The sequence below is a fragment of the Protobothrops mucrosquamatus genome, unplaced genomic scaffold, assembly GCF_001527695.2.
Source record: "Protobothrops mucrosquamatus isolate PMUCROS unplaced genomic scaffold, P.Mucros_1.0 scaffold_104, whole genome shotgun sequence".
NCBI classification, from domain to species: Eukaryota; Metazoa; Chordata; class Lepidosauria; order Squamata; family Viperidae; genus Protobothrops; species Protobothrops mucrosquamatus.
Window position 1 is genome coordinate 157,919 of NW_015386180.1, and position 13,814 is coordinate 171,732.

Sequence of the window (13,814 nt, forward strand, 5' to 3'; positions counted from 1 at the left end):
TATTAGCTTGAAAAGGTTAGAAGAGAGAGGAAGAATACCCACAGGTAAACTTCGATTTTCAAACCTAACTGAAAATCTGAAAAAGGCCTCAAATTTGCTAAAATTTGGCAATTCTGCCACCAAATTAAACGATACAACCAGGGAAGGGTACAAAATGGTTCTGATGATCACATGAACTCCAAGTGCCAATTTCTGGTTAGATAAACACGACCTATTCCTCTAATTTAGATAACTTTTACATGTTTATTTGAAGTGGGGATGCCCCTCCAGATAAGTAAGGTTTTTTCCAACTATATACTCATTTTTTTGCAGGACTAATTCTCTTTATAACTGAAAAACAATAAGATCCACATACACAATCATATAGGAAAAATGGAAAAGCTTACAAGAGCCCTACACCAGGTGATTAAAGTCCAGAAATAAAAAGTACCTAATTACAGTTTTAGAAAACAGTGTCAGTGATTCTACAGATATACAGACTGAATCTTATCAGGTACATGTAGTGTTAGCTTGCACCAAGGGTTCTCAATATACCTGCTAGGGAAAAAAAACCAGAATAATCAGTTCTCTATTTCTAATCAGCTGTGAAGGTCAGTTTTTTCTTATGTATTTTCATAAATAGAGATCCCTTGTTATGTGTTCTTACCTAACCCAACATTCATTTTTTGTAACTAAATATGTTTTTATTTTGATTGGAAAAATAGTTTGTATTTAACCTGTAGTTTAATTTCAAAAATATTACAAAAGTCTAGCTCAGTGGTGGCGAACCTATGGCACGCGTGCCAGAGGCGGCACTCGGAGCCCTCTCTGTGGGCACACGTGCCGCTGCCCCAGACTTGTCTCCCCCCGTGTCCCCCTAATCACCAGCAACCCCCCGGGGGAGAGTTGCCCCCGAGCGTGGCCCACGTGGAGCAGCACAGCCAAGGACATGGCAGCCAGGCAGCGTAGACAAGACTCTTCCCTCACGCCCCATCGTGCACAGTTGATGCTGCGGGGCGCGAGCAGAGGGCGTGGCCATGGCGCTGCTGGGCTGCCTGGGTGATCTGCGGTGGGCCCTGGAGGCGGTGAGTGGCCCTGCGGGCAGGCAGGGTGGGGGCAGGGTAGGGGGTGGAGCTGGGGCGGGGCCAGTTTTTGGGCACTCGGTCTTTAAAAGGTTCGCCATCACTGGTCTAGCTGCTTGATATATTAAAACTCTACAAGAAGGAATAAGCCAATCAAATATAAGAAAATTGAAATTAAATAGAGCTTGTGAATAAAATTCACAACAGATTCTGTGGGGCAAATTAATATAAGCAGAAACTGAAAACAATGCAAAATAGTTTGGCAAATGTAAGAGGAATAGTAACTTTTCATTTTGAAACAGACAAAACCTGCTCAGAAAAGACTTTAAGAATACATTTCCAAGTAATACAAGGTCGGGGAGAGGCGAGACATAGAAACACAGACATACAAGAGCCAAAACATTTTAACAGTATCAAAATTTAGTCTATACAGCCATTACTGTTATTACTAACTGAAACTCAGATTTTTCAAAATAATAGATTGAAATAAGATCAAGAATATTTAAGAGACCTGATTTATTTAATTAAATATATAAAAATAATATAGAGATTTTTACACACATACTATTTCTAATCTAAAGAAAAATATTTTGTTGGAATATTATTTTCAAATCATTGTGTTGTCACAGCTTTATATCACCAATTAAGGTATTCATTGAAAAAATATAAAAGGATATAGTTCAATTAGTTTTCGCAGTATTTCAGAGGAGGAGATGATAAGTCGATGCATGGTTAAAATTACTGACAGGAGCTGGTAATTTTTACACAAGTTTCCATCTGCATCTGAAAATATTAAGCAGCTCGGTGTTAGTTGGAATATTGAGCTTTAACATAAAATGAAGCTAAAATAAAAATGGAATCAAGTATATTTTCTGATACATGCATAACCCCCCTAAGAAATGTTATAAAAATGGATTTCCTCTACTGCTTTGTGAGATATTTTTTTTTGCTTCTCAATCTAACCAAAAGCCATAAAATCTCCAGTAAATTTCTGATCCAAATACCAACCAATTCTGATTCTGCTTAGCTTCAGAAATTAGCCCATATCGGCTGAATGTTGCTTCCTGCTAAGGCAACTCTGACTTATACTGTATTAAATATCCCCTCTTCTAACTTGTTTTGCTGGTTCTGTGTGTTTGTGTGCATGCAATTTCTTTCCTTGGCTAAGGTAGATCTGCAAGAATACACATAATAGCGTACCAAGAATATATTGCGGAAAAGAAATTGAAAGAATACAGGGACCCTAGGGATCCTGATAATTAGAGATAAACTAATTATATTGTGTGATTTTTTTAAAAGGTATTTATTGGGAAACGGTTTCATAAAATCTAACTTGTATGACAATATAGAACTATACCTTTGCCCTGCTTTGAAATCCATGTAATTAACATAATTAGTTAAGAAGTAAAGAATAATCAACAACTCTCTGATGAAGGCACTGATGTTACCTGGTTGGGTAATGAAACATCTGTAAACAAACAACCAAGCTCAGAAAGCACCAAGAATTCAACCAATTCAACCCTGAGTTATATACTGTATATTATCTTCTAGTACAACAACTCTGTCTCAAAATTCAACTGTGGGCAGTCACAAGGCAGAGAAACTAGTCCTTGACTTTTTTATACTCATCCTAATCATTTACTTTCAAGAGTTTCTATTCATATGCTAATCAAATAAATGTGTTGTAACAGCAATGATTTTTAGAAGGGGGCATTTGTTGTCATAGTTATTATTCACTCAACTGAACAAACTCTTCAAGAAAATTTAGCTAGTTTCTAAAATTATTTGAAAAAAGGCATAACACCTCCTTTCCCACAAAACACCTAAGTACTAAAAAAAGACACACATTTCTTTGCAAGATGCATCAACATGAATATTTTTTTTAGTATTACCACTAAAAGCAAGACTTATATGTAAGTATTAATGGCCACTTACAACTCTGGTTTGCAGATAAAGAGTGCAACTCATATAGTGCCTAAGATAGACTGTTGGTTTGGAGTAAAATTGGAAGTTTCTTTGATAGAAATTTCAATAAAACTGGATAAAATATAATAAATGTGACCACTAAATGATATTCCGCCAGTAACAACAGATATTAATATCAAATAATATTATCATGAAATATAGCCTCTGTGTGGAGAAACTCAATTGTATGCTAAATAAATCATGGGAGTCTAACATATTCTTGTACTTTGAATGAAGTGTGTTGAACTTAGGCTTGCTTTCTATAGCCAATCAGTCACTGGTTATATTGGAGTACTATGCATCTCTTAGTTTAATCTAATTCATAAAAATAAAACAACACAATTACATTTTACTCAGTAGCTTGGAAAAGGTATAAATAAAACCCCAAAGAAAATTGTATAATTAACAAAAGCCATCCTGAAATATCCTGAGAAACTAATCAAGAAGAGAACCAAAATAGAACCAAGGAGAAATTTCCTGAGAGTTAGAACACTTAATCAGTGGAATGTTTTGCCTTCAGAAGTTGTGGGTGCTTCAACACGGGAGGTTTTTAAGAAGAGTTTGGACAGCTATTTGTCTGAAATGTTATAGGCCTTCCTGCTTGAACAAGGGGTTGGAGTAGAAGACCTCCAAGGTTTCTAGTAAGTTCTAGTAAATTTCTAGTAAACCCTAGTAAGACCTCACCTGGAATATTGCAGCCAATTTTGGTCACCATATCACAAAAATATGGAGGCTAAAGCATATAAGGAATGGCTGCTGGAATTGGGTATGTCTAGTTTAATGAAGAGAAAGATGAGTGGGGACATGATAGCAGTGTTCCAATATCTCAGGGGCTGCCACAAAGAAGAGGGAGTCAAGCTATTTTCCAAGGCGCCTTAAGGCAGAACAAGAAGCAACGGATGGAAACTAATCAAGGAGAGAAGCAACCTAGAACTAAGGAGAAACTTCCTGACAGTTAGAACAATTAACCAGTGGAACAACCTGCCTCCAGAAGTGGTGAATGCTCCAACACTGGAAGTTTTTAAGAAGAGATTGGACAGCCATTTGTCTGAAATGGTGTAGGGTTTCCTGCCTGAGCAAGGGGTTGGACCAGATAACCTCCAAGGTCCCTTCCAACTTTATTATTATTATTATTAAAAAAGATGTTGAGAGTTTGGAAAAAGTTCAGAGAAGAGCAACTAAGATGATCAAAGGCCTGGAGACTAAAACATACGAAGAACAGCTACGGGACTTGGGTTTGGCTAGTCCAAAGAAAAGAAGAAATAGGGGAGACATGATAGCAGTATTCCAGTATCTTAGGGGTTGCCACAAGGCAGAGGGGGGCAGGTTGTTCACCAAAGCACCAGAGAGAAGGATGAGACACAATGGTTGGAAACTGATCAAAGAGAGAAGCAACCTGGAATTAAGGAGAAACCTCCTGACAGTGAGGACAATCAACCAGTGTGGAACAGCTTACCGCCAGAAATCATGGGCACTCCAAGAAACTGGACAGTTACTTGTCTGAGATGGTATAGGTTCTCCTGCTTGAGCAGGGGGCTGGATTAGAAGACCTCCAAGGTCCCTTCCAGCTCTATTCTATTCTATTCTCTTCTATTATTCTATTCTATTCCTTCAACTCTGTTATTCTGTTATATTATCCAAGCAAAACTGATAAGCAAAATAGCTATGCAGTCTTTGTTCAGCAAATATTTCAGACCAGTGGTAATTTTTAAGGCATTTGGCTAGAATACTAGATAAGAGGCATTATTATACAGTTTTGGATGCATCTGCCAGATTTCTCTAGCAACAATCAGGATTGGAAAAACAAAAACAAAGACCAAGTCTCTTGGAGCTTTTCAGGAAAGATTATAAGAAGATTACAAGAATTTCAACTGGTAGTTTTGCTTTCAAATTTGAACTTTATATATAAGCAATTCATAGCAATTAACTTCTTGCTACTTTATTCTGTGTAGAGTGTAGTAGGGAGATATATACATAATCATATAGGAAAAATGAAAAAGGTGATTAAAATCCTATTCCATGAGCTATAAGATATGTGTCCTAGATTAATTATTTAAAACTACTTTTGGTATAATGGGCATGGGTTCTCCAACAAGACTTCTACAGAAAGAAAGTTTGTCAGTAACACTTTTTAGTCAGGTTGACTTAAAATGATCTCTAAGAACCAGTAGAGCTATATCCATTTGGAAGAAAGTTAATTTTAGTAAAAAATCTTTAAATAATTGAATATCTTCTATGTAGCATTCACGGGGATCAAGCCCATCTCTAAACATAAAGCAGTCTTCTTAATGTACCTTCTAAAGGTAGTCCTAATTCAGCAACTATAATTAGAACCAGCAATTCAGTTGTTAAAGAAGTAGTCACTAAGTGAAAAAACTATAACTGCTTTTATGATCTTACTTCAGCTTTTCCTTGCTTTACAGACTTGCAAAAGTTATAAATGCACGAATTGGTTGTAAAGTTACTTTTTAATCATTGCTGTAATTATGAATGGTCGTTAAATAAGGCAATTGTTGAATGAAGACAACTTCACTTGTATCTTGCAACTTCAATGATAGCTTTAATAAACTTAGAGTAGACAATTTAAAGGATATCAAACTTTCTAAAAAATCAGATTTTGATACCGTGGAGAAGCTGAGAAATTACTTTGACTATAAAAACCTTGCAAGCTGCAAGGATAAAGTGAGCTCCCTTTGAATGGAAAAAAAATTATCAAGATAGCTAAAAAAACTATACTGAGCAATACCTGCTAGATACAAATGGTCTATGAATTAATTCCAGACAAAGGAAAAATTGGGCAAGGGGAAAGATGCCAGATGGTTCTGATCAAGACTAATCAGTTCACTCTTAATATATATTATGCATCTTTATGAAAACACAACACAAAATCAATTCAATAAAATTAGCTCAGAACCCACAAACAAATAATACCATCCAAACAATCAGTGTAATATATTAAAGCAATATGACCACTAAAACAACCAATACAACAACAATACATTTCAAACAATGCTCTGAGATAAAAATGTCTGTGTAGGGAATGGGGTAAATAGATAATCATTTGAAACAACAACTAAATAAGGAAACAACCAGACTATACACTAACTCACAGAGCAATTAAAACTATGCTTAAGTTTCTTTAAAAGCCATTACATTTACAAGGAAATAAACCAGGAACCTGGTTTTAGAACTGTAGGATTTATTCCCTAAAGGCCTGGAGATAGCAACCTTTAGCAAGGATGTAAATGAAGGCCAGAGGAATATAAAAAACAAACAATACTGAAAGGAAAAATAAGGGCAAACAGACATTGAAAGGTCTGAGGGAATGTCCTTGACTTAAGTTCATCTTCATTTGGGTAAATACAGTAATAAATAAGAACTGCTGAGATTCCTAGCTTCTACTGATATTATTCAGCAACAGAGGACATTTTGGGAAAGTAGATTATAAGGGTTTCACCTAAGTCTTCATCAATGTATTTGCAAAGCAATTGGGACAAAATTATTTGATAACTAGAAAGAGATGGAGAATTATTTTTTAAAAAACACTGAAATATATGTAGCATCCAAGACTATGTAATGGGTAACTATCAGTGGTGGGATTCAGCCAGTTCGCACCAGTTCGGCAGAACCGGTAGCTAATTTTTTGTTGTCCAAGCCCAGAATGGACTTCCAGAAGCGGCATCCACACAGAGAACCGGTTGTTCACATATTTGAATCCCACCACCGGTAACTATTCATAAATCCTTTATTATATCACCAACTATAGTCAAAGCTTGAATTATTCCCAATTACAGAATCCAGTTTTATCCATAAATTTTCATGCAGAAGTTACGTACTGTATCCATGGTAACATTAGAACAATACTATGAACATTTTATTTTATTTTTTCATTATTAAAAGTATTACACGGTAATTTGTTTCAATATTCATTTGAACTGAACTCAGTCTTAGCAAGCAAAGTCAGTACCACTATATATCCCACTGAGTGAGATCCCCACTGAGGGAATGTTAAAATAAGTAATATTCAAGAAATACTGTACTTTGCATTAAGGACATGCTTTAAAATGTGGAGCAGTTAAAATATTTTAGAAATAAACAGTGCATTATAAAAAAATTAAGTTTTATTAAAAATAGTGCTTTTCTGTTTATAGTAACATATATATTAACATATATAAACATGATTTCCCAGGGTTCTTCTTTACAGCTGCTTTGCCATGCTTTCTTCTTGTCTCAGAAATGTGAAGAAAAAAATGTGGTTTAAATCACCCTACCCTCACAGTATGCCATTAAAGCATATCTGAAATAGGTCTGTGGCTGCTGTTCAACATGTGCTGTATTTACACACATTTCACACATACTATGTGTACAATTCTTCCCCACATCACCACGGAATATATGCAGGTTCTATCCAATCAGTTTTTTCTATTTTTAAGGAGTATTAACCTAATGATTATTAGATACGGTATCAGGCAAAAAATATTTCTCTCTTAACTGCAACATAGTGATCATTTAGATTACAGATAGTCCTCATTTAACATCCCCTCATTCAGCACTTATGACCGGTACTTGTAGTTGCAGCCATTGCCGCATGCTTCTGGTCACTTGATCGCAATTTCGGAGCTCAGCAATCTGCTCGCAATTATGACAATGCAGCATCCTGCGATCACATGATCAACTTTTGCAACCTTCAGTGCCGGCTATCAAAAAAACAAGACAATGCGGAAGCTGGTAGGAGGTCACAAATGGTAATTGTGTGACTGTGAGATACTGCAACCAAACGGGATTTGCCTAACAACAGCAACTGTCAGAGCAAGTCAGCATGGTCACATGATTTTGCACCTTAAACCGCATTGCTTAGCAACAGTGGTTTTCACTCCAACTACTATCAGTAATTGAGCAGACATTGCCCAAGAGATTTGGGGGTTGGAGTTCAAGAAAGTAGTTTTGAAGTATGAGTGAAACATATTCGGGGCTACTTTTGGTTTGTTTTTTGTACATTCAAGTCAGTATCCTTGCAAATCGTTCAGTTTTCTAGGCAAGATTTTTGGAAGTGGTTTGCCACTGCCATCTTGTTAGGGCTGAGTGAGAATGACTGGCCCAAGCCACCCAACTAGCTTTATGCCAAAAAGATGGGACTAGAACTCATGCATATCTAGCCTGCTGTCTTAACCACTATGCCAAACTGGCTCTCTACTCTTGGGATACATCCACCTAATTTTCCTAAAATGTATTGATTGACTGGGCAATTTATTAACCACTGACAGCAGTGAGTTTTTCTCTGTCTAGGCAGCTCTCTAATAATGATCTGGTTTGTGCAGTTGATATATGTAGCTCTAGATAAATTGTGGAAGAGCCTGGGTTTGAGAAATTATTTACTGATTTTTATATTAAATCAATGTGATACTAATTAGTGGAGTTGATCTGCTTTATGCTTGTAGTTACAATGAGATAATTACTCATATGCTGTCCTTAAATTCTAGGTAGAGTTTAAAATTACTAAATAGATATGCATGTCAGACCAGTTTATAAAATGTTTGGCAGACTGCAGTTTAGAAGTCCTCCTTCATCTTTAGTTTGACTGCTGAATTACTCTGCAATCAATACTTTGTACTAGCTATGTTGGTTTAGTACATGGGTCTTCAAACTTGGCCCTTTTATGACTTGTGGACTTCAACTCCCAGAATTCCTCAGCCAGTGCCTGGCTGAGGAATTCTGGGAGTTGAAGTCCACAAGTCATAAAAGGGCCAAGTTTGAAGACCCCTGGTTTAGTGTATCTTATACTTCAAAACAATAATCTATTTTTAATTTTTATTCTTATTACCTATTACTAAATACTTACTACTTATTATTCTTATTATTTAAACTTATTACTAAAAGAAATGAGGAATTGGCACTTGAAGAACTCTCCTTTCTTCTAAAAGATGAAGACTGTTTGATTTCAACAGAATACAATCTCTGGTGAAGGAGATGTATAAGATCTGCAAGCGTAGAAACCATACTTGACACCCAATTTTAACACAGTACTTTATGGATACAAAATAAAATAATATAAACATTACAAGCTGGTGAAATATGTTTCCAAATAATATTTTACAGCTAATTTCTTTCCTTGGAAATACAGTTTTTGGTGGCAAGATGCGTACGCTCTTACACTAGAGCAGGGGTAGGCAACCTTGGCTCTTTTATGACTCGTGGACTTCAATTCCCAGAATTCCTGAGCCAGGTGGCTCAGGAATTCTGGGAATTGAAGTCCACGAGTCATAAAAGAGCCAAGGTTGCCTACCCCTGCACTAGAGGATCCTCAACTATTTGGCTCAATACTCCCAACACCTGAAATTATCTAGTTATATATTTTAAATGACATTTATTAGACTTCTAGATAGATATAAAGAAAAACTCTCATGATGTTTCTCATTCAGCTAGTAATTAGGCCCATACCTATTTAGCTTAAATAGTGAACAGCACTTTGTACCTTCAAGGTTATTTTCTGGAAAATTCTGTGTTTTTGTATGGCACTTACTTAAGGAAGGAATTAAAATGTGGATTACAAAATATTCCAATACACAGATAAAGCCTATATCTGTGCCATGCCACTACCTGTCATAATGTTTGTAGTGAATAATATTGGTACAAAGACCTGTGGTGGTCCCGAAGTTCCTCTCCGGGGTCTAAAAAATAAAAATTATATTGAAGATATATGCAAAATGATGCCACTGTTCTCATTATCAGTTTGGTTTTTTTAAAAATGTAGACTTTTTTCATGAAACATTTTATCAATGTTAATGTTGTGTCCTGAGCCTGCTGCAGTAGTGAGCAGGCTCAGAAATGTTGCAAACGGTCCCCGGGCAAACCAGAAGCTGCCCGGGACCAGACTGGCTGTCGCCAACCTTGTGCACATGCGCAAGGTGCAAAACAGCCGGCTTCCTATTGGCTGACATTGTCCAGGTTTAGGACTGTATAAAAGGCCTGCGTGCCTTTTAGCTTTCACTTGGTTGTAAGGAGAAGATCAATAAAGAGATTACTTGTTCACCATGTGTCTTCATCTAATGCATACGAACCAAATACATAAAAGTTAATACTGCTATTTTTACATATTCAATAAATGTCCCACAAATGTGTAATTTTTAACTTTGAATATGGCAAATATATATAAATAAACGCTCCTTTGAAGTTCTGCACAATTTTTAAAAGTGGGAGAGCAGTCCTGAGAGCCAAAAATTTAAGAAACACTGATTTTAGCAGATTCATTCCAAAATTCCTCCACTTAACAGTTTGACATTTCCAGTGTATCACCAATATCAGGTGACAGAAACAAAACTAGATTTGAGGAACATAAATCCATTAAGAATATTCTCAACATCCATTCCAACATCTACTCCTGGCAACTTCATGTAGATAATAAAGAATATTTCATATTAAAGATGTCACAGGATATAACTTCTCTTCTTTTACCACGTATACATAGACAGAATATGTGTGTGTCCATTCATGCCTATGTGTGTCCATGCCTGTGTGTGTGTATATACACACACACAAACACAAGCCAGAGTGGCAACTTCCTTGAAGTACTTTGTGAAGCCATAAAAGATCCATCCATATGAAGATATGCGGAGGATGCAATATTAAGGCTGCTAATTAACAAAGCTACACTATCATTCTTTTGAAAGAAAAACTATTTACTAGGACAACATTAAGGGTTTCACTCACCTAGGAAAGAAACTAGTTTTAATTTAGCAAACATGGAATGATTTATTATTATTAATCAGGAGCCTTGCCGCACAAAAGATGCATTAAATTTGTTCAAATCTGAGGGTCAACTTCATGTAAATATTAACAAGATATACTATAAATCATTACATTTTATAATATTGGATTGGTAACATGGAATTAGTCTATTTCTGTTGGTATTTTGGATTACTCAGTACCATCCAGAGCACCTTTAAGTTGGGAAAAATATACCAAGCAATGTATAAAAAATAATAATAAACATATAAATAGAGATAAGAACTGCACAGTATATAAATATTATTTCAATGTACATGCAACACAAGTTTACTTTTCACTAAAAGTTGGGCTCATTTAGCCATTTTTCCTATTAGAAAACAAATTTATGTAATTCATGTGTGCTTGAATCTTTTTAGAATTTGGCAACATTCTTTGTTTTCTTGCCTCGCTATTAATGAAGTCCTTGGGGAAAAAAGATTAAGAATATTTCTGTAGAAATGGAACCTAAATAACATTAACAACCTTTTAATATATAAAATAGGATTTCAGTCATAGATTTCCAAACACTAGAATAACAATTTTAATCTCAACAGGTTTCATCAAGTTATATGATATTAAATACGTTTAAATAAATGCTCTTGTAGCTCATTAACAGTCAGTGAATCTGTCTCTAATTTTGAATTTTTTAAAAAAATAATTGAGACTGAATTTTAATTTGTTTCTATGGTAAATGTTAATTTATTGATAGCTGCTTTATGATAATTAAACACAATCATATCTTGTTAACTAAATTAGCATTCTAAGAGTTCTAAACAAGTTCTGTATTCCCATAATATGATTAGTTTCCCATTAACTTCATTTCAGTTGCCAAGCAACATTAAGGCTTTTATGCCATTTTTAACAAAATTACAGTACAATGAGCTAAAAGCACAAGATTAATCTCATTTAAACATAGTAATAAATCTTAGAACTGGGCAGTTTGCTGGAAACAGAACCTTAAACTACAGTTCAGGGACCAATATTTTAATACATATATTAACATTTAAAAAGACTAAAATAAACAAAAACAAATTTGTTTCAGTATTTAAGGCACACAGAGACAACATAAAATATATCAAGTGTCACTTACACTTACACTTACAATTTACCAGAATTTATATGAACCAAATTAAATTTCAGTAACATACTGTATACTGAGTGAAACTGACTGACTTTCACACTTGCAAATACTTTGGAATCCGACTATATATTACACAGCTATATGATGGAGTTCAATGAAGTTGACTAAGTGCAGGTGAGAAGCCTCGGTTAATTTGGTTTCTGAATATTCATGCTTAATAATTTGATGTATAAATAGATAAGTACAGCATGAGCTATTTAAAAAGATGTTATGACCTTATCTGTTCTTGAAATACCAAACATACAGTAATTTTTTTCTAGAAGGAAGAATTCTGAGAGACACTGCTTCCTTGTTCCACTTCCTCGAAAACATCACAGGAACCAACTTCTGTATTTATCCGAAAAGGTTAGAAATTTCTTCAAAATGTCTAATTTTAAAATGGGAAAGTCATCTTAAATTCACAAACTATTAATAACAGTGGAATATAAGCTTTTTTTTATTGGAGGGAAGGAAGATCTAAAACTCGGGGCTGTTTTTGTTTTGGCTAAACAGTATACGGACTCAGTCTTCCTTGGCTTCATGCAGTTTCCATTTTTATAAAAATTCACAAAGCTTATAAGCGATTCATAATGCTTTTTTGCAATGAAGTTCTACACAATGTGGTCTTACATCTTCAAAAAAGCTGCTAAGCCACAAATCTTCTCATTAACTTGTTAATAGGTTGTGTTTTCATGCTATCTGGGAACCAAAATCTGTTTCTGTTTTCAAAATCGACATTTAGAAGAATATTAGGACTCTTTACATACAAAGACAAATATGACTCTTCAGTCAGCATGAAAACCAAGCATTTCTCCCTTCATGCTGGAGGAAAAAATTGGATTGTCTTTCTTCCAGTAGGCCATTCACACTTGTTCATGAAACCCATTGTCTCCTATGATACCAGAAGACCTGTTCAATACATGTTAGGATAAAACAAGTAGATTCTGACTATTAAGTGTTTAAGCTAAAAATCTAATGCAGATACATATATGGAGCTCTTCCTCTACCTAATCCTGAAATGCCAGTTACCTTGGGAAGCACCAATTCTTATTGAAATTAAGAATTGATTGATTTACCTTCTGCCAAATTCTTACTCTTTCCCCAGTTACAAAGTTGTTATATAACTTTTCATTTGCTAAAAAAAGCTCTAGAGTAGTAATGCTACATAAGCTTTCATTCACCATGGACGTCTGAATATCTTATTAAAGCATATCATGATTGAGCCATTTAAATAATGTAACTTTCACATTTAAATAGTATATATTTTTTAAAAGTGTTCTGTTAAGAGAATTAGACATTTTCTTCCATGAAAATTGAACTCATACTTATTAGTAGTAGGAACAAAAGACATTTTGCAGTTCATTTTTCATCCCTTAACAGGTAGCCCTCAAATTATGACCGTAATGGAGCTTGTCCATCACGGTTGTAATTCCTGACAGTTCTAAAATAGGTTGGTTATGTGACAGACCCAATTTTCAACTTTTTTGTGGCAGAGTTAAGTGAATCACTGCAGCCATTAATCGAATCCACAATTGTCAAGCAAACCAATGGTTCACTATGGGCACAGTTTTGCTAAAAACCAGAAGTAAATGCAGGTTTTCAACAAAACTGTTGTAAGGACGAGGGGGGACATGATAGCAGTGTTCCAATATCTCAGGGGTTGCCATAAAGAAGAGGGAGTCAAGCTATTCTCCAAAGCGCCTGAAGGCAGGACAAGAAGCAACGGGTGGAAACTAATCAAGGAGAGAAGCAATCTGGAACTAAGGAGAAACTTCCTGACAGTGAGAACAATTAACCAGTGGAACAACCTGCCTCCAGAAGCGGTGAATGCTCCAACACTGGAAGTTTTTAAGAAGAGACTGGACAGCCATTTGTCCGAAATGGTATAGGGTTTCCTGCCTGAG

The 13,814-nt window shown here is 35.4% G+C and overlaps 1 protein-coding gene across 1 annotated transcript in view; it reads right to left on the bottom strand.

Annotated features, from left to right (window-relative positions):
- Window positions 1-13,814, bottom strand: part of RASGRP1 (RAS guanyl releasing protein 1) — a 43,301-nt gene that overhangs the window by 23,770 nt on the left and 5,717 nt on the right. The window contains exon 3 of the mRNA XM_015815707.1: window positions 1,739-1,844. Within this exon, the coding sequence (XP_015671193.1) occupies window positions 1,739-1,844 (106 nt within the window). The remainder of the gene's footprint in view (window positions 1-1,738; window positions 1,845-13,814) is intronic.